The 21497-nt window shown below is 52.4% G+C and overlaps 1 protein-coding gene across 1 annotated transcript; it reads left to right on the top strand.

Annotated features, from left to right (window-relative positions):
- Positions 1-6746: 6746 nt before the first annotated feature.
- On the top strand, positions 6747-8339 carry KCNA6 (potassium voltage-gated channel subfamily A member 6). Its single transcript, XM_075553140.1, has one exon. The coding sequence runs from the start codon at positions 6747-6749 to the stop codon at positions 8337-8339; it is 1593 nt and encodes a 530-aa protein (XP_075409255.1).
- Positions 8340-21497: the final 13158 nt, after the last annotated feature.

Genomic DNA, 21497 nt, shown 5'->3' with positions numbered 1-21497 from the left:
GGAGAGGTTGTTAAATAGGAGAATGTTTTGTTGTGCGCATTTTGGCCACAACTAAAACAAGTAATTACACAAATAACAATGAGTACAAGGAAGAAGAAAATGTTCTAAAGTTGATTGTGGTAAAGATTGTACAACTCTTTGTGATATGATGGAACTATGGAATTATAGGTTATGTGAATGAAGTGCCAATAAAACCGTTTAAAGAAAACAAAAGGAAATGTTCTAGAATTGAGTGTGGTAATGATTACACCCTATGATATATGGATTATGTCCCAATCAAACTGTTAAAAAATAAGTGTGCTGTAGTGAAACCTATTATTTTTTACATGACAAGGCCTTTCTAAGAAAAATATTTATTAGTAGATACATATACAAATACAACATTTATTAGCTTATACATATATAGAATATGCATATATGTAATTTTTCAAGAGCACAGTTTTGATGTTAAAAAATAGTAGTAGGGAGTTTTTAGGCCTCAAAGTTATGCTCAAGTGTGGGTGGGGAACATCGATTTGTTCACAGAAATAATGGCATCTATTTCCAGGAGATGAATCCTTAATGTTCAAGGCATCTGATTTTTCATCTGCTGTAAAACAGTTCTTAGATGACAAAGTTGTTGGTGTGAGCTAGAGAGAGGGGAACAAGAAGAGAGTGGCAAAAATTGATGTGAGGTATAAACTCCTTACCATCTTGTCAATTCCAGCTCAGGAACTCATAGGACAGTGTAGAAATGCCCCGAGGGCTCCGAAGGCTGTAATCTTTATGGAAGCAGACTGCCCCATCTTCCTCCTATGAAGCACCTTGTGATTTGAACCACTGACCTTGCATTGGCAGTCAGTGGTTTAACATCTGCACCACTAGGGCTCCTGATGAAAGCAACATAGAACTACCCACTAACAGCCGTAGGGTTGATGCTGACTCTTAGCCACGCTACCTGGAATTCCTGAGACTAAATCTTCACGGGAGCAGACAGCTTCATCTTTCTTCCTGCTGAATGACTGGTGGGTTTGAACCACTGACTTTTCAGTTAGCCGTCCAGCACCTAACTTTCCTCAGGATCTCAAGCTTCCTTCTCTCATCTCTCTCAGAGGTAGGGGGTGGGGGGAGTGGGGTCAAGTTAAGAGAGATAGAAAGACCCAAATCTTGGGGAATGGAGCGAAAGAGGTAAAATGATGAAGGGGTTCGGTATGTGGAACACTGTCTTTGGTAAAAGGATGTCCACACAATGCATCACGAAGAACAAAAAGTCTGGGCATGGATGCTGTGGTAGTAGTTATATAACTTCATGTCCATTTGATAAATAAGCGGCTGGGTGGAGTCTAACCTGTCAATCAGGTCACAGCCTGATGATGCCTCTTTGTGGGCGCGGCCTTCTGAAGAGGATTCTGGGAACTTCCTCTCTCTCTGCTTCCCCTCCTTGTTGAAGAGCCACACACACAGAGGGCTGGAGAAGCCACATGGAGACCTGCATCAGTGCTAATATACTTCCACCATCATTGGATCCACAAGACTTTTCACCTACCAGCCTGTGCTATTCCTGCATCTGGCATTATTACATGTGCTGTGTGAGTCTGAAGGGGAATTTATGGACTAGTATTTTTTAAAACATTTTATTAGGGACTCATACAACTCTTATCACAATTATGGACTAGTATTTTATGGGCTAAAATCAGTCTTTTGGACTTGATCTGAACTGGGCTGGGATGTTTTCTCAATTGCCAATTGCTCTTTGATATAAAGCTCTCTCTGACACACAGATGTGTGTCTCTGGATTGATTTCTCTAGTCTACCCAGACTAACACAGGGAGGGGCCTTGCTTAGTGGTGAGACAGTAGGATGAGGGACACAGCGTCAGGCTCATCAGTCATCTCTGCGTGGCTGGGTTCCACAGAGGAAAGCTAAAGGAGGGACTCATCTTTCTAAGGAGGGTGAGTGTGGCAGCAGACCTGTGAGGAGTTGCTTTGTGTCTTCCTCAAAGGTTGGTGCAACTCCTAGCTCTTGGCACCTGTGAATGTGACCTTATTTGTAAACAGGGTGGTCTTTGTAGTTGGGATTAATTAAGAAAACGTTACATTGGTGTAGGGTGGGCCTTAATCCCATAGGATTTGTACCCTTACAAGAGGAGACAGATGCAGAGGAAAGTTTGCCATGCGAGGATAGTGGCAGAAAATGGGCTTACACTGCCACAAGCCAAGAGATGCCTGGGGCCACTAGAAGTAAAAGAGGCAAGAAGTGTCCTCCCCCAGATCCCTCAGAAAGCCCCTGGCCTTGCCAGGCTCTTCATTCAGACTTCTACATTCCAGAACATTCCGAGAGAATAAACTTCTATTGCTTGACGCCATCCAGTTTTGTTTTTTTGTTGTTGTTGCTTGGTTATAGCCAATGTAGGAAATGAACACATATCCTGGTTCATTTCTTCAAAGTCCCTACCAAAATATATAAGTAGCTCATTAAAAAAATTTGTCTATGTTGTAACTTACAGACTTCCTGACTTAGAACGAGTGCTACCTTTGTTGTTCTAGAATGTAGACCCATTTGAGCAGCTATTTTTTATCAGCGTTCTTATTGTGATTTGGGTAAACATTTACAGAGCAACTCGGTCTTCCATTCAATAATTCATATGCGTTCTGATGTGTGACACTGATTGTAATGAAATTAAACAGCTGTTTGTCTAGATCACAGCAGGTTCCCCGTCAACTGGCGCGATCTAGACTGAGAGTAGCTGCTCAATATACACGTCCTCCGTAAACGATTGATATTCATTTGAGGCCGTTTAGCTTCTTGATGCACAGTGCACAGTGAATGCTGGGAAGATGACCTCCTGTTACTGGAAACTGTGCTGCCACAATGTCTGTGGGATTGAGCCTCTTGTCTCTCCTCACCTTGGAACTGACACTTCAGAAGGTGCCATTTTACTCATGCTTAATATATTCTTGGGAGGAATGATCTAGGCAAAGGGTTTCTCTAATGTGAAGAAGTAAAACTATTTCACTAAAGTACTAAAAACAGAACTCTGATTCATGATTTTGCTAATGACTTTTCCCTCCAGGGGAACCTCCCGCGCACAGTGAACCACTCTTGGGGCACAGCCTTTCGCGAAGGTAACCAGGGCAGCCCCTTCTTCTGACAGGTAGTGCCAGGGGACAGTGGATTGGGAGTGTTCCTGCCACTATACTGGGCCAAGCGCCCTTCTGGAAGAATCCAGCTCCTCCCCACAGCTTTGCTTTGAAGAGTTCCTGACTTGGCGGACCCTCCTATGGGTAAAAATGCCAAGGAAGAGAGTTAACATGCAAAGGGAATCATGCATCATACGATTTGAAACCCAAACCTGAAGAATCATGGGTAAGTCACGGCACAATCCAGAAAATAATTACAGGTCATTGGAGGGAGGTAACAGAGCATTCCGTATTTATTTTGGTTTCTTTTCTCAGAAACAATAACAAAATGAAATCTTTCTAATGGAGCAACAAATTTGCATGGAGCCTAAATTGCTTAATTACATAGTCTGTAAATAGGAAAACCATTCACAGGGTAACTCAGTATCTTGCAAGGTGAGAGGTTGAGTGGCAGCTGACAGTCCCAGCAGGAGAGGAAGCAGAGGCTGTGGCCTGCCAGACCTGGGGCTGGACTAGACCGGAGAATGAGGAAGCGGTGAGTGGTGGTAACACTAGCATCTCTTCTACACACTCGGCATCTGACCTCTCCCCTACCCATCCAGGAGCCTTAGTTCCCTCCTTCCCCCCGCCCCTGTTCCTCTGGGAGGGAACGATGCCCAGAACTGCGGTGGTTTTAAAACACTGAGCATCACATAGAACACATATGCATCTTGTGGCTTGAGAGTGAGTCCTTACGAAAGACCTAATATGCACAAGAAGGCGAGCAAAGACGCCTTGTCGTTGTCAGCCAATACATTTGGCCACAGCTAACCAAGGAAGGGGGTAACTGAGGCACCCGAGCAGCAAATGGCATGCCCACTATCTGGGCGTGGTGGTCTGGGAAGATCAGATCAGTCCTCCCTCAATAGCCTCCAGTTTTTCAGAAATGGCTGGATAGACATTCTTAGCTCTCCCCTCCCGGACTGTGAAGAAAAGAGTCAAGTGGTTCCTGGCAGCAAAGTTTGCCTAACCCAAATATTATCAGGTGGATCTTCGTGGTAACATTACCTAGGGCTGTGAGAATTGAATGGAATCATACAGGTCAGCGTAGCTGTCAATTTTTATTTTATATTTTATCAACACCTTGGGCCCCTCCCTGCAAGGCCAGCAGTTCGAAACCACCCGCGCTTCGTGGGAGAAAGACGAGGCTTCCTACTCTGGGAAAGAGTTGTTGGTAGGTGCCCTCGAGTCGATTCTGACCCGAAGTGATTCTGTGCACAACAGGACACACTGCACCATCCTCACAACAGAAGGACACATGGCACCATCCTCACAACAGAAGGACACACGGCACCATCCTCACAACAGAAGGACACACTGCACCATCCTCACAACAGACGGACACACTGCACCATCCTCACAACAGGTCCTCTGAGCCCATCGTTTCAGTCACTCTGTCCCTCCATCTTGTCAAGGCCCTTCCTCTTTTCACTGCCCTCGACTTGACCAAACACGATGTCCTTCCCTGGGGACTGGTCTCTCCTGACATGTCCAAAAGCATGTAAGATGAAGTCTCTCCAATCCTGGCCTCCAAGGAGCACACTGGCCGTACTTCTCCCGATACAGATCGGTTTGGTACTGCCAATATTCTCCACATCACAATTCAAATGCCAGGGCTCCTCTTGGTCTTCCTTGTTCCGCGTCCAGCTTTCACGTGCACACGGGGTGATGGAGAACACCGTGGCTTGGCTCAGGTGCACCTTAGTCCTCAAAGGCCCAGCTTTGCATTTCAATGCCCTAAAGAGGTTTTGTGCAGCAGATTGACCTAATGACACACTGTCTTTTGGTCTCTGGACTGCTGCTGGAAGCAGTGATTGGGGATTCCTTCTTTGCTGTCTCTTCTTAACTTGGAAGCTCCACTGAAACGGTTCACCTTGGGTGACCCCACTGGCATTTAAAATACTAGTGGCATGGCTTCCAGCAACAGGTGACCACAGTGTGACAAAATGACGGACAAGTGGTGATGACCACAAAGGGCCACAGTCTCGGAAACCCACAGGGGCGGTTCTACTCTGAGTCTGTGTGTACAGTCTGTCTTCCATTCCTACTTCTCACTCACCCCTCCCTCCTGCGTGTGTGTTTGTGTGCGTGCGCACACACTCCTGAGGCTCCTTGATGAACAGTAATTCCCGGCTAGCCCAGGGGCTGCTCCTTTCTTCCCCAGGGCCTGCATTCAGTCTGTGGCGCACTTCCCTGGAAAATTACCTTAGAAGGGGCTCTGAGACACTTTCCTCTACTATCATTTTGCCAACCTAGCCGGGATGCTGTCTCTCCCTTCCAGGTTGGCAAAGGGAACATTATATTCTTTGGGGATCTGCACCGCAACACCGTTTAAATGGGATGCTCTCAAAGCTTCTCTCCCATCCTTTGTGTTTGTTTGGTGCTTTTTAAGTAGCAATCAGAGTGGTTGGCAAATGGGTCTTGATAACAATAGAGGGGCACACTGTCATTTGATTCCTTTCGGTGAAATGTTTGGGTGAGTGGTTCTGCATTGAACTCTATAGCCCGTGTCAGGGTGGGGTGTGTATAGAGAGGGTGAGGGTGTTTTCTTATTGATGAATGACACTGCGCAGGTCCATTCAGTCAACCCAAAGGAGAAGAGCTGACTGCAGGGTGGAAGGGGTGTGGTATTAGGGAACCAGGTGTTGGTGGTGCTGTGCTGTGTGTGTGTGAATGTGAAGGTGTGAAAGGGGGAGGTGTGTGCCTGGTGAGCGCGGGAAAGATTGGGGGGCAGCGGCATTGGGTGTCTCTATTCCCACAGCGCCCCAGCTTGCAGCAGCCCCTGGCTGAGTGAGGGGTGTGATGTGGGAGTAGGGTGGGAGGGGGCAGCAGGCGGGGCCTGCCACGTCACTTGGAGAGTGTGTGTTGGAAGGAAGGACAGAGCAGAGAGCTGAGCCGAGCCTCTGCAGCTGCTGCAGCGGCAGGGAAGGCTTGAACGGTGGGAGGTGGGTCCCCGCGCTCGGGCGCCCGGGCAGCCCCAGGGCCCTCTCCGAAGCCGGCAGGGCTCCCCCGGGAGGAGGTGGCAACCGTGGCGGCAGGAGCCACGACCTCGGCCAGCCAGAGCCCTGCTGTGGACGGAGGGCGGAGGCCGAGCCCAGCCGGGAATCGCTGCCTAGCAGGGCGGGGAAGGCGCATCTGGCCCATTGGTATCAGCTGCAGCCTGGGGTCTGGAGCTGCTGGAGACGCCGCCGAGGGAGCTGGGAAGGGCCGGCCAGCCTGGAGCTCAGTCCCCGGTGTCCGGGAGCCCAGTCCCTGGCAGCGCGGGCAGGGAAGCCACGCGTCTTTTGGAGCCTCTAGTTCCACGCGCGCCAGTTTGCGGGTTCCGGAATCCCAGTCACAGCCAAGAGTCGCTGGGGGCGCCGAGTCAAACCTGCTGCAGCCAAGTCACCTCCCCGGCCCTACTGGGCGCGGGGGGGCCCAGGCTCCAGGGCGTGCGGACCCATCACCAGGTCAGACAGCGAGTTCCCAGGAGCGCGAGCCCCGCCCTGAAAAAGAGGGCGCCGCCGGGAGTTGGGAAGCGAGTGCCGCGCTGGGGTGGCTGCGTCTTGGGCGCCGTCCTCGTGGCGGGGAGCGCACGGCCAAGGGGCCATGAGATCGGAGAAATCCCTGACGCCGGCGGCGCCGGGGGAGGTCCGTGAGCCGGAGGGGGAGCAACAGGATGCGGGAGACTTCGCCGAGGCCGCGGGGGGCGGCGGCTGCTGTAGTAGCGAGCGCCTGGTGATCAACATCTCCGGGCTGCGCTTCGAGACGCAACTGCGCACCCTGTCGCTCTTCCCCGACACGCTGCTGGGGGACCCGGGCCGCCGCGTCCGCTTTTTCGACCCGCTCAGGAACGAGTACTTCTTCGACCGCAACCGGCCCAGCTTCGACGCCATCCTCTACTACTACCAGTCCGGGGGCCGGCTGCGGAGGCCCGTCAACGTGCCGCTGGACATCTTCCTGGAGGAGATCCGCTTCTACCAACTGGGCGACGAGGCTCTCGCTGCCTTCCGGGAGGACGAGGGCTGCCTGCCCGAAGGGGGCGAGGACGAGAAGCCGCTGCCCTCGCAGCCCTTCCAGCGCCAGGTGTGGCTGCTCTTCGAGTACCCGGAGAGCTCGGGGCCGGCCAGGGGCATCGCCATCGTCTCCGTGCTGGTCATCCTCATCTCCATAGTCATCTTTTGCCTGGAGACCCTGCCCCAGTTCCGCGCGGACGGTCGAGGTGGAAGCGGTGGCGGCGGTGTGAGCCGAGTGTCCCTGAGTTCCGGGGGGAGTCAGGAGGAAGAGGAGGATGAAGATGATACCTATAAATTTAACTCTGACCTCTCCCCTGGGGGCCTGGCTCCGGGGGGCTCCTCCTCACTCAGTACGTTGGGGGGCTCCGTCTTCACAGACCCCTTCTTCCTGGTGGAGACCCTGTGCATTGTGTGGTTCACCTTCGAGCTGCTGGTGCGCTTCTCCGCCTGCCCCAGCAAGCCGGCCTTCTTCCGCAACATCATGAACATCATCGACCTGGTGGCCATCTTCCCCTACTTCATCACCCTGGGCACCGAGCTGGTGCAGCAGCAGGAGCAGCAGCAGGCGAGTGGCGGGGGTGGCCAGAATGGGCAGCAGGCCATGTCCCTGGCCATCCTCAGAGTCATCCGCCTGGTCCGGGTGTTCCGCATCTTCAAGCTCTCCCGCCACTCCAAGGGGCTGCAGATCCTGGGCAAGACTTTGCAGGCCTCCATGCGGGAGCTGGGGTTGCTCATCTTCTTCCTCTTCATCGGAGTCATCCTCTTCTCCAGCGCCGTCTACTTCGCCGAGGCGGATGACATCGACACGCTCTTCCCCAGCATCCCGGATGCCTTCTGGTGGGCAGTGGTCACCATGACCACAGTAGGTTATGGGGACATGTACCCCATGACGGTGGGGGGCAAGATCGTGGGCTCCCTCTGCGCCATTGCTGGGGTCCTCACCATCGCCCTGCCCGTGCCTGTCATCGTGTCCAACTTCAACTATTTCTACCACCGCGAGACGGAGCAGGAGGAGCAGGGCCAGTACACCCACGTCACTTGTGGGCAGCCTGCACCGGACCTGAAGGCAGCCGACAATGGCCTTGGCAAGCCCGAGTTCTCCGAGGCTGCCCGGGAACGGAGACCCAGCTACCTCCCTACCCCTCACCGGGTGTACACTGAGAAAAGAATGCTCACTGAAGTTTGACTAATGCAGGCAGGGCCTGCCCAAGAGGATGGCTCCGAACACACGGCATCCTTAGGCTTCCTTCTCAGTCCTTGAAACTCAAATCCTAGCTCTCTCTGCTTGCTTTCCTGACTCCCTCTCCTTCATCTCATGGATGGCACCCAGCACCAGATACCTGGACTTTAAACCTTGTTGCTTGTCCCCGAAACATTCAAGGGTTATCCACCTGAGTGACATTTTGAAATTCCAACGGTGCCACCCAATCACACCCATCTTCAATCCCACGGATGGGACAGATGTTCTTCCCCTCTGATCTTCCCTCAAGACTGATTTTTCATGTCTGGGACTAAAACTATCTCCAGGAATGACGAGGCTGATGGGCTGGAAACCAGGCTGACCTGGGTCCTGTCGCTCCTTAGTGTCCTTTGCTTAGGGACAAGCACATGTCCAAGCTTCTGGTAGCTGGCAGAAGCTGGGGGTGAGGGGGTGGGTGAGAGAGTACTCAACCTGCTGTTTTCTTCCAGTGTCCTGAAACACCTGCTGATCATTCTGCGGAGGACTCCTTGGTAAGGCCTTTCATTCCATAGTCTGCTAAGGTGTCACTCACCTCTAATTGGGAAACTACAGTTCAACTCGACCACTTAGAGGTCATGGAGGTCAGTGCTGGATCAAGTGGACAATGGATTCTCCCAGGTGTGTTTTGGCATGGTAGACATTGGACTTTGGTCCGCGTTTATTCCTCCCCACCTTGATCCCTTGACTCTGTCTTCCAGGAAGGTTCCTTCTCCTAACCAAATACTCTAGATGTAAGTGCCTTCCTGTGCAGAGGAACTGAAAAAAACAAAAAAACACCGGGGGTTGGGGACCCCAGTTTCGAGAGAAGTGGCTGAGTAGGGTCAAGCAATTGGCTGGATCACATGGTGCGGAGAGATGCCACTGTACAGGGTCTTTCCATCACTGAGGGCCGGCGGACCCTTGGTGCTGACTACAGATATCTGAGCTTCTCCCAGATCCCTCCCTGACCCTCTCCCTCCTTCCTGGGAAGGGGACTTGGGTTGGCAGGTAAAGGCTTTCTGATGCAAAATCCAGCTTGGACTTGCAGACAGGTAGAAGCACAGAGTGGACGCCAGCGAGGAATTCTACCCACTTATAGGCAAGAGATGCTTGTTTTAGAGTAAAAGAATGAGCATGATTTCTTTGCGGGCAGCAAAAATCTGTTAGAGGTTGGGTGTGTTTTGGTTTTCTTTGGCCGAGTCAAGCCCCCTTGCAGCTGCAGTCTACTTGCCCTCACCGGTAAAGAGGGCAACCTGGTGGTGTTACCACTTAGACTAAGCCATCTTCTCTCATTGTTGCCTTCCGGTATCACCCTCCGCCCATCTCTGACCCAGTTTATTACTTTCTGCCTCAATAAACTGTGATGTACTATTCTGAGCTTTTTCTGGGTGCAGTCCAGGCACCCAGGAAGGGACTGTTAACCTGTTCTTAATTTTATATCTACGCTTTAAGATTCTTAGATGAGAATTTTATTTTAAAGAATTGTTTTCTTCAAGGACAATTTATGAGGGTTGCCTTTGGAGGATTTCCTGAGAGGCAGTGTGGCTCCTATGAGCGCTGGATCTAATCTGGGTTTTGACACCCCAGCTTTGGCACCCCAGTCCTTCCGAGGGCCTCAGTTCCCCCACCCCTTCAATGGGAACTTTATTGTCTTCCCCTCCCTACCCCATGGGGGATGTTGGTGGACTCACCTGGGAAGCTGGAGCTGAAGCTTTTCAAATGTGTGGATTTCAGTCATTGACTTGAGTTTTCATTCATTGCCTGGTTTCCCCCACCTTCCACCCACTGGCAAGGCCTCTCTCTCAAATCCGTCTCAGATCCAAAGCCCAAGAATATGGGTCCTCAGCTCCCTAGATTCTCCCCTCCCCACTCACTATTGTGTGTCTCAAGTTTTCTCCTTACCCTGCCTAGAGGAGGATGCTTTTTAGGCCGGTTCAGTGGAATCATCCAGGGCTCAAGGTCACCTTGACAGGGAGATTGGCTTCTCCAAGCCTGAATGATACAGGACGAAACAGAGAAGCGCATGATTCAGAAACCTGCTCTAAGGCCACAAGGTTTCCAGCTTCTCCTCAGGAACACCTGAGTATGTGAAAAGGGTCCAGGCCAGAATGGAGGCAAAGGGGATGCTCGCGGTGCAGGGCCAATGTGGGGACATGGATAGACAGATCTCTCTCGGTGATCATTCTCAGCACCATCTCGCAGAACACATTTCCTCTTCAAGTCAGAGCATGTTTGAAAGTCAAGGGTGTGTGGCAAGCTGGGCTCTCCAGGGACTCTGGTTGCTGTAGCAACCGTCCAGCCTATTCTGTCTTCTGATTTGGAAAGCCAGGAAAAACAGGAGACCACATATTCCCAGCTTCCCCAAATGGGAGAATCTCCTACGTATTGGTCTAGGGGCTGGGAGTGTTGCGTGCGTGACAGTTAGAAATGTGGGGGGAAGCAGGTCCCCTAAACTGTCTCCGTGATTCTCCTTCCTGGATTCCCTGCTCTGCTACAGAGAAACTGCTTTGCCTGACCCCTGATTCTGTAAACACTTGACTGCTAAGCCAGGGCCCAGGGAACCCAATGTTAGTCAAAAGGACCAGGAGACCCGCTGGAGAGGAGGCATTGTTCTTTGAGACGCAGCCAGGCCAGTCAGGCAGGCATTGATCATAGTTTTAAGTTTTCCAAGGAAGGCCCTTCCCAGCTTCAAGGAAGACCGAGATGAATGAACTTCCTTCCCTCCCAGGGCACAGGTTAGCACCTGGGAAGGAATCTCATGGGTGGCTCTTTGAGAAGATGTTGAAGAGAGACGGAGAGGTTGTGACCTGCCGCCTCATTTCTGGGAAAGACCCTCGCAGATCCTGAGCCTCTTTGGGTAGAGTGTGTCCCATGAGGACCAAGAGAAGAGACACACCGCGTGACCTCGATGGCTGGGGCGAGGGGGCTCCAGCGGACACGTTGCACCTGACTCCAGCCAGCTCCAGCTCCGGAGGATGGCCAGCACTGTCCGCCTCCTTCGCTGCCGGAGGCATGGGATTCCTGCTGCAGGAGCCCCTCCCGGAGAGAGAGGAGGGACACCCGGCTGTCTTTCCATCAGAGGTAAGTCTCGGCCCTGGGGGATTTGTTCTGCACAAAATCCTCCAGGTACAACTAGGTCAGGGATGGGGAGGGGCGAGGGGAGGGGGCGCAGCAGAGGAGTGGGGAGAAAGCACATTTTAGGGGAATAAGCAAATTTGGATGTCCATTTTCCTTGGGAGGAGAGCCGCCCAGCTCTCTGTGTGATTTTCTTTTCTTTCCTCCTGGCAGTCTCCCCTCCCCTCCTAAATCCCATCATCTTTGCTTTCCTGGGGCTTTTCTTTCCTCTCCATTCATTGCTGTCTTCCACTCCCCTCCCCCCTCTCCCCTGTATCTGTCTGTCTGTCTCCCTCTCGCCGGCATCTGAGTGGTCCTTCTTGTTGAGACCCCGCCTCGGAACTGCAGGACAGGGGTGGGTCCGAGTGCCTGCTGAGAAGGCCTGTGGGCAGGAGAATCCCCCTGTCCTGACTTTAGTCCCTTGTCCCTGCTCACCTCTGCGAGGGACTTCCCAAGGGAGATGAGATTGCTGGGGGTCGACACAAATGTCTTCTCAACATTTCTTGAAGTTGCAAGAATAAGACACGAAGAGAGCGAGAGAGAGCGAGAATATATGTGATGGGTACAACTCAAATATTCTGCTGTCTCAGTCAGATCTATGCCCACCTCAGGGTCTTTCTAGGCTTCAAAGGCTTCCAGAGTCATGGAAGTCAAGGAAAGAGAATAAATAATAAAATAAACGCAGTAACTAGGACATCAGAAGAAAGGATGGGACTGGAATTTGGCTGGGGAAAAAAAAACCCTCACGCGGACGTTGCCCTGATTTCTAGCCAAAGCTGTCACAGCTCCTGGCTGTGTCTGTCAGGCACGGAAGGCAGGAGCAAGAGGAGAGGTGGGTTACAAGTCACCAGCGGGTCTCTAAGGAACGCTCAGGAGTCCCTCCTGGAGCTGGTAGAGCAAACACAGGCTCACCCTTCTGACCTCAGGAGGGACCCCAGCACACCGCCCACCCTCACCCCACCCCCAGGTGGTGCTGGTCAAACCAGGGAACAGCTGAGGCAGATGGAAATATTCTGCGATAGGATGTGGAGGTTCACAACAACTCTATGAATGAATGCCCCCACCCCTACACCCCACCCCGGCCCCGATCACTGGATTGTTCATAATAACAGGAAAAAGAATGCAGGGAGCATGTGACGTGGGAGTTTTCCCCCTTGGCTGGTTGGTGTGTGCGTGTGCGTGTGCGTGTGCGTGTGTTTGGCTTCCTAAATCTCCGCATTTGCCCTCTTTCTCTCCAGGAGGGACTGGCAGTTGGCTCATCTGCCACATGGGGACACTTTAGCACTGTCATCCCGTAGCCCCTTGCTACTTCATGCACGCAGTTTTTATTATTTATTTCTTTTAAAAATGTTGACAATCGAAGCATTGTGGGGTTGACATAGACCTTTCTTTCTCCTCTAAAGAGAAATCAAACCACTTTTAGTCAGCGCACAGCATAACTGTGTCACAGTGTGGAACTATGATATTGTTCATTAATTATATAAACTAGGGCAGGGATTTACTATATTGTAAAAAAAAAAAAAAAAGAGGTGAAAATGGGGAAAAAAATCCTAGGGAGGGAACTTCACTGAGCGCCAAGGCTTCATTTTCTCCACCCCTCCAGGGCAGCAGCTATTAACCCTTAGCAACCGGATGACGAGGCACAGGTGCATTGGGTGAACAAAACACATGGGCAGTGTCAGCCTTTGTTTGCCTTTCCCCTATCCATTATCATCTGTTGATTATCATTCACATTGCCGTCTATGATGGATCGTCTCTCGTTACTGGCGTTTGCTCTTTCTCCTGTTGTCATTTCCCTTAGGCTCACACCACCCCTTCATCCTTTCCCCGGGTATCTTCAATCTTCAGCCCTGCTGCTCACGCCTTCTCTCTGCTTGCTTTGCTATTACTGCTTTATTTATTTATCCATCAAAGGTGTTGATTGACTGAATGTCTAGGATGTTTCCCACCCTCGGTCTTACAGCATCCTCCCACACCCAGCCCGATGGTTACGGATACTGGCTGCTCCCTGAATGGTCTGTGGTTGGAAACTCCAACTCTCTGCTGGAAAAAGGCGTGGTCGCTGCTTCCCATCCCTGTTACCAGCCCATGCACTGTGACCCCTAGTGGACAGGCTAGTGGAACCCCTGTGGGCTTCTGAGCTTGTCAGAGGAGAGAGCCTTGCCTATCCCTAGCCTGGGAAGTCCCATGCGGCAGTTCTCCTCTGTCCTCCAGGGTCGCCGGCAGTCAGAATCCACTCCACAGTGACGGGTTGTGAAGTAGGCACCTTTATCTCCTTTTACAACCAGTGGTGGGCGAGTCAATTCCAACTCATTGGCCCTTACTTTTTCGCGGTATCTGTGTCCCCTTCATCAGAACTGGGCTGCTAACCTTCAAGGTCAGCAGTTCGAAACCACCCGCTGCTCTCCTCCTGGGAAAAGTTAACTGTCTGAGAAACACACAGGGGCCACCTGTCCGACAGGGTCACTGTGATGCTATGGCGGCTTGGTTTTGGTTTTCTGTCCTCTTGCCTCTCTATGCAAATGCCACGGCCAGATCCCATAGAGTACTGTTCTCTGGGGACCACCAGGCTATGGCTGCCGCCTTGGCTCTCTGGTCTGACCGTTGCTAATGCTACGGGAAGGAAGGTGTGGTCTGACTAGCTCACCATGGCCGCTTGGAGGAGGAGAAGAATCCCGCCTGTTTAAATGCAGCGTTTCCGTTTTCCATCCCACGTAATCCCTGGACTGGCTTGGATCGCTCAGTTTCTTCTTGGCAAGATCGGGGCTGGAGCTTGGGGTTTGGTGGAACAGGGTCCTTCCGAGGGGCAGGTCCCTGGGAATGCAGACAGGTGGTCTCTGAGTTCTTATGTGACCTGTCTCCTGTTGCCACCAGGTTCCTGCTCTGGGCTTGAGGGCTGGGGAAGGTGGTCGTGTTGTTCACGTGTGCCAGTGTGGAGAGCAAGCTGCAATGGCCTGACTTTATAGCGCCTGTGTGCTCTGTGGGCCAGGGTTGGTCGTGGGCAGTGCCTGTGTTTTCTCAACTCCAGGGGAAGCGGTTCACCCTGCCTCCCGGACCCTTCCCGGGCCTCCCGGCCCATGCTTCCCAGGAGACCAGAACTGGGGAGAGGCACCCTCCCGGCAGCGACCTTTGCAGGGTTCTTGCACATGGAGTGTCTCCCGTGTCCACAGAATAATAGAGAAAAAAATCCCATTCCAGAGTCAGTGATGCCAATAGTGGGCCTCACGCAGGCTGCTACTTAATCTACTTTGGGCCCTAGCCCCATTTGCCACTGTGCGGAGGGTTTATTTATTTGTCGTATTTTAAATCCGCCAGGGCTCCCAGCAGACACTCTTCGCCTGCTTCTAGAAAATGGCCCAGAGCATTAACAGCCTCCACGTTTGCAGGCTGCAAAGGGCACCGGCAGGGCCCAGCTCTTTGGAGGGCGAGCGCAGGCGACATTTCAAAAGGAAATCGCAGCCACGCAGTCTGCCGGCGCTGCTATTTTTGCCATGCCTGCTCTGCTCTCCGGGCCTGACAACCGCTGTCTCCAGGAGACAGACAAGCCCGCTCTGGGCAGCACAGACAAGTTGCTTTTAAAAAGAACAGGAGACGGTGGCCCTGAGGCTGGGAGAGGGCCTGCAGGGCGTGCAGTTCCTCTCCTCACCTCAGAGGAGCCTGGCACCCGCCTAACAGGTCCCCAGACCGCAGGCGCCAGGTGACATCTTCAGCCTGGGAATCGGATTCGCATCCTCCCTCCCAGGTGTCCCAGCGGCAAAAGCAAGAGCGCTTCTGCTCTTTTAAAGACGCACCGTTGGTGCTGACGCATGTCATCACATAGCCACGTGGTTAAGAGCCTGGGTGCCGGAGCCAGACTTCCTGGGTTCAAATCCCACCTTTGCCACCTTACAGCTGGGTGCTCTCGGGCCAGCTGTGAAGTCTCTCTGTGCCTGTTTCCTACTCTAAAGGGGGAGATGATGATAATCGTAATAGCAGTTTCATAAGGCTGGTCAGAGAATGAAAAGGGTGGATGTGTGTGCACTGTTTGCAAACGGTCAACACTGCACGGGGAGGCGGCCTTGGGCGCCACACACGGTTAACAAGCCTCTCACTGGAAGGGCGGAGGCTCCAGTCTACCCTTGGTGAGCTGCCTCCGGAAGGAGTGCACATTGCACACGCTGCGGTGGGGCACAGCTCCCCGCTGGCACACACGAGGGCGCCGTGAGTTGCCATCGGTTTGATTTTTTTCCTTTTTTATATAAGAGTTGTATGTTCCCTTTCGACCAGCCCATGGTTCGGTGGTTCGGTTGGGCACTGTCTTCCTGTCTGGCAGCTACAAAAATGGAGGTTTTGAGACGTGCTTGTGCCTCCCACGCGCTCTGTTGCTGGCAGCACGGAGCAAGAGGAGAGAGTGCGGCCCTGGTCCTCCATGTCCATCCAGGCGTCTCCCTGCCAGGGCATCTCTTTGATGGAATGGCGCCAGGCTCTTCCTTGCACCTTTCCCTGGCGCGGACATCTTTCTAGAAAGTCGTTCCTAGCCACTGTCTGCTCCCCTCCTTCACCTGGGAACATCCTCAGGGGTTGACCCTCCTGGCTTCCTCTTGGGAACACAGGCTGGTTGACACAGTTTGCCCCAGGGGCAGGGATGGAACCCTGGTCACACATCCATAGCTGCGAGTCCTCGGTGCCCCTTCATGTCTCACTGACACCCCAGCGCTCGGGGTGCCCTTCCCTAGGGGATACCCTTTCACCCTCCCTGAGGTGTCCCAGCCTGCTCTGGGGACCTGAGGTGATCCTGAGTTGGAAGGAGCTGAAATTCCCATGTGCCACCATCGCGACTACAGGGCCTGCAGCTCCTGCTCTCACAGGTGGCCCTCAGTACCCTGGTCCCATCCCACTGCCACCGCACAACCCCTATCCTTAGGTTCTCTGCCTTCAGAGCTGTCTTGACTTGCTGAGCCTTGGAGTCAGAGAAACTTGTGTCCACATCACCATGGAGTAACCGGACCTCACTTAACCTCTCCAAGCTGCCGGCTTGTCGTCGCAAGATTAAAGAGCAGAGCTGCCATGTTGAGGACTCCCATGCACCTGACTCCAGGCTGCAGGACTTTCAAGAACCTCACATGCACGTGGAAGCTGGGCAGTGCCTTGGAAGACCAGAGGAGAATAAATTCATTTGAATGACGAGGCTGACAAAGAATAGTGGAAGTACAGGTGGGCTACCCGCCCCGCCTGCGGCCCAGGAGTTGGGTCCGTTTCATAGAGCAGGGCTTCAGAGTCTCTCAGTCGTCTCTCTTCCGGGGAGCAGCTGGTGACTTCGAGCCACCAGCCTTGTGGACAGCTGTCTAATGCTTACCTGATTCCACCAGGGCTTTTACCAAAGACAACCAAATCTACCCTGGAACAAGTCCTGCTGGGACGTGCCTTAGACAAGAGGAGGAGGAGACTTTGTCTCGAGTACTGGAGCGTGTTGTCAGGAGAGACCAGTCCCTGGAAAAGGGCAGCAGGCGCCGTTAAATACAGGGTCAGTGAAAAACGAATAAGACGGAATGTCACAGCGGCTGCAAGAATGGGCTCAAGTGTCGCAGGGAGTGTGAGGATGGCGATGGGCCTGGCAGCGTCTTGCTCTGTTGTTTTCAGGGTAGCGTTAGGTTGTACGAGCTGTACCGGACTCAACAGCACCCAGCAGCCAATAGCCTTCACCCTCTACAATCATGGGGAGGCTCTAAGGAGGCTACCAGGGAAGGGAGTTAACAGAAAATAAATTCTCAGCAAAGCCCTGCTCTTTCCTCCGTCTGTCACCAGTGGGCACCCGTAGCAATGCCTGATGCCCACCTGGGGGTAGGGCTGGCCCCACCTGCACACTCAAAAACCACCCACCCACCCACCCACCCAACCAACCAATCAACCAACCCAACAAACAAAAAAATCCCTATTGCATTCCGTTTTGTTCTCTGAAACGAAAATTTCAGTGAGGCTATAGTGTGTAGAAGGAACCCTGGTTAAGCATGTGGCCGCTTGCTAAAAAGTCGGTAGCTTGGACTCTAAGGGAGAAAGCTGTGGCTGGCTGCTTCAGCCAAGATTGACAGGCTTGGGGAGCCGGCGGGGCAGCTCTCCTCTGTCCTATGGGGTCCCTGTACCTGAGGATGGTCATGGCAGGATGAGGTTTGAGGATGCCAAAAGTGGCTTCCCGATGGCTGTGGCTAGGTGTTGTTGAGCCAGCTTCTTCTCACGGTGACGCCAAGTGACAGAGGAGGGTTTCTCAAACACGTCTTGGGGTTTTGCTAGGCTGCATTTGTGTGGGCACAGCGCGCCTGGCCCTTTTCCCTGCAGAGTGGCTGGTGGGTTCGAACCACCAGCCTTTCCGTCAGCAGCCAGGCACTTAGCCATTGACCCACCTGGGCTTCTCACCAAAGGACAGTTTATCTATTAAAGAATTGTAATTAAGGTGTGGTTTCTAGAAACGTACTCGGAGTGCATTCTGTAGGGAGAGGATGGATGTCCTGGTAATATTTTTTCCAGCACAATTTCTTTCCAGCCAAACTAGAATGCAGACTCTCCCTTAGCCCTTCCCACGAGCAGCAGAGCCTTCAGGAGCATTTGTTGTTGCTGCCTCCACTCAGAGCACCCCCAGGGGCATCAGAGTAGAGCTGTGATCCACAGGGTTATTGGGGGCTGCTGTTTGGAAGCAAGCCTTCAGGCCTGTTTTCTGAGGTGCCTCGGTTGGGCGCCATACCTGGGTGGCAGCTGAGTGTGTCACCATTCAGGGACGCCCATCTAGGTTCATTAATACACAAGAGGTTGGAGGGAGCGCTGAACTAACTCTTCCCTTTAGGGTGGAGGAAAACGGACTCAGAAAAATGAAAGGACCAACCGAAGATCACATAATCAGGCAATGAGGGGCAGGGGTGAGTCTGCGCCCCGAGTTTCCTGATTCTAACATCAATCTCTTTCTCACTGGCAGATGGAAAACGAAGTCTTCTTCACACATCTTTAAGACACAGCAAACATATGTCCTTCATTTTTTCTAGGCAACCAAACTCCTTAGTAGAGTCATGGGCATGGGAAATGAAATTGATTGCCTCCCCAGCCCCATTCATTCTCCTTCCTTTGGCTTTCTAGAGCACAGAGGCAGGCAGCCCTTCTTACAGAAATAGATGACCAAATAACTAGTTCCTAGAGTTTTACGAAAAGACTAACACTCATTGCTCACATGAGTATCACAGACATTTAGTACTGGCCAACTACAAGCTCATGTGTGGGCGGTCACATTGGCAGCTAAACCCTGGGTTTCTAGTCCCAGTCATGAAAAGGTGCTCTGTGGCACTGTCCAGTAGGTGTTACACTGCTAACCATAAGGCTGGTGGTTCAAGCCCATCAGTTGCTCCTCAGGAGAAAGATGAGGCTGTCTGCTCCCATCAGAAAGACCTCTAGCCTCAGAAGCCCTACCAGCACAGGGCGGCTTATGACTCGGAATCCACTCCACAGCAGTGGGTTTGGGTTCTTGTTTTATCCTTCAGGGCTTTACTTTTTCAGTTAAATGCAGTGACTGGGATAAAAGAAACGGCCTTAGACTAGAAATCGGGGATAATTTGGGACTCTCTATTTTAGAGAAGAAGTTATGATAGCGCAGTAGTTAAGCACTGTGCTGCTCACCAAAAGGTCAGCAGTTCAAACCTACCAGCTTCTCCACGAGAGAAAGAACTCACAATCTGCTTCCGGGAGGATTTACAGCCTTGAAGACTCTGTGGGGACCGTTTTACGCTGTCTTTTGAGGCCACTCACTGTGAGCCAGATGGATTTGATGGCAGTGGGATGCTGGGAATCTTGTAGAGGACAGAAGCACACATGCAGAGGACGGGGTAGCATCTTACCCTGGAGTGCGGAACTTCTCCACTTCTGACTTCTCAAAGCTTCACGCTTTTCCTGGGACCCAGAACCCAGCTTGCAGACGCTTCCCTGCACGTGGTCACTGCTGGGCTACAGATCTCTGTGATAAAGCGCAGGACTAGGGTCAGGACAAACAACGTCCCCAGAAGCCATGGGAGGAGGAGCCATAAATCAGACAGCTTCTTCCCAGCTGCTTTAAGGCAAGATGGTCTTGCTGGCAAGGGAGAACGGGTCTAATGAGAAAAGGGAAACAGGGGCCTGAGCTCCCTGCAGAAGTCTGCTGTCTGTGCTTCAGGAGGGGGTCATGCTGACCCAGGAGCTGCACACACGGGTGCCCAGACACACACCCACATCCAGCCAGGCTGCTTCCTCACCTGGGATCTGTGGCAGCACAGCTGTTCTGTGAAAGGCCAGCACGTCTAACCGGCCAGGTAGTTCCGTGGGAGAAAGACCTGCCTATTTTGTAAACATGACTCTAGAAAACCGATGGGCAGTTCTCCTCTGTCTAATGGGCTCCCAACGAGTCAGCATAGACTGCATGGTACAGAGCAGCTACTCCCTCCCCCAGGAGTCTGTGTTTGATGTTGTGTTTTCTTTTGTTCTGCTTTGTGTTTCTGCATCTCCAAGGTGTTGGTCCTTGGCCTGCAGAATTCTAAACAGCAGTCAGAGAGCCCTTGTCCTAAAACCACGGGCGTTATCCCTTATAGCCACCAAAAACCCAACCCTGCCATCAAGTCGATTCCGACCCGCAGGGACGCTGCAGGACTGAGGGGAGCTGCCAACACCAGGTCTCCAGCCACTGTGCATCTTCATGGAAGCGGACTGCACACCGTTCTCCTAGGGAGTGGCTGGTGGGCGTGAACCGCAGGACTTTCTGGTAGTAGCTCAGGGATTGAACCACTGTGATAGCAGGGCTCTTGTGGTCTTCCGCCAGTGTGCCCATAGGCCACATATGAGCTATGTGTGCAGTACACTCACTAGTACAGGGGGATTCTTACTCGGAGCTAGATTCTTGGTTTCGTTTGAGAGACGAAACGTCCGCTTCACTGACCCCAGCTTTCTGCTTTCGACATGCATCCCCTAGCAGGAGCTGAGAGCACTTCTCCAGATGTGTGGGTTCTCTTTCCCCGTGCTTACCGCTCCCTAGTACTCCCTGGCACCGGAGCGCAGGGTCATCATGTTGGGAAGACTCTCTGTAGATGCATATTTCTCGTAAAGGAAAGCAAAAGAAAGACCAAGCAGCCCATGGTTAAGGTGACTGCACAAGGCCTACTTCATCAACGACCCCTGTGGGCCCTGGCGCCTGTGACCACTCTTGAAAGCATTCTCATGGGATCTTCTGATTATCAGATGGGAACGGAGTCCTGCCTCCATGCCCACCCCCCACACCATTTTACTGTGGTAAGCTTATAAAACAAACATTTTCACATGGACTGCTCAGTGGCATTAATCGCATGTGTCCATCCTATTTCATTCACCTTTCTGTTTTACTAATCGGAGCTGACTCTCGGGCTTAGACGTAACCAATTATATGGGGATGAGAGAAGGGACGCATTGTTGGGAACAGACCGTGAGAGCAGACATGCAGGCCGGCATGCTGTGGGGGAGGCACTCACAACTACAGAGAGCATGCAGGACCCCGTGGGGACGCAGAGACAAAGGGACCACCACGTGCCCCATGGTGCTCCAGGCCAAGTGCATAGGCAGGGAGAGGAGTGATGCCACTGAGAACCCCACCTGAAAGGGCTAAAATAAGAAAGCAGAAAAAAAGCCAACTTTTGAATATTTGCATTTGGAGGATGACCTCCAAGTTCTATAGGGTCAGACAAGGAGGCATCCCTTATTTTCCACGGGACTGGAGAGAGGAGCTCAGAGAGTTGATAGGTAAGCGGCCTCGTGCGCGATGCTGGGTCAGGTCTGCCATTGGCGAGCCAGCTAAATCTGTTGGTGCATTGTGAGACGCCACCCCTGTCATCCATTCCTAGAGTCTTCCTGTCTCGCTTATAGATTAGTCCAAGTTGCTGGCAGCTCTCAGACGATTCTGACTGTGAAATCCATTGCCCCACCATCACCATCAAGTTGGAATTGGGTTGACAAATATGGTCTTGGAAGAGAAGTTGAAAAAGACTTCCTTCTCGTCCT

The sequence above is a fragment of the Tenrec ecaudatus genome, chromosome 6, assembly GCF_050624435.1.
Source record: "Tenrec ecaudatus isolate mTenEca1 chromosome 6, mTenEca1.hap1, whole genome shotgun sequence".
Classification (NCBI taxonomy): Eukaryota; Metazoa; Chordata; class Mammalia; order Afrosoricida; family Tenrecidae; genus Tenrec; species Tenrec ecaudatus.
This window is presented reverse-complemented; position numbering and strand designations above follow the sequence as displayed.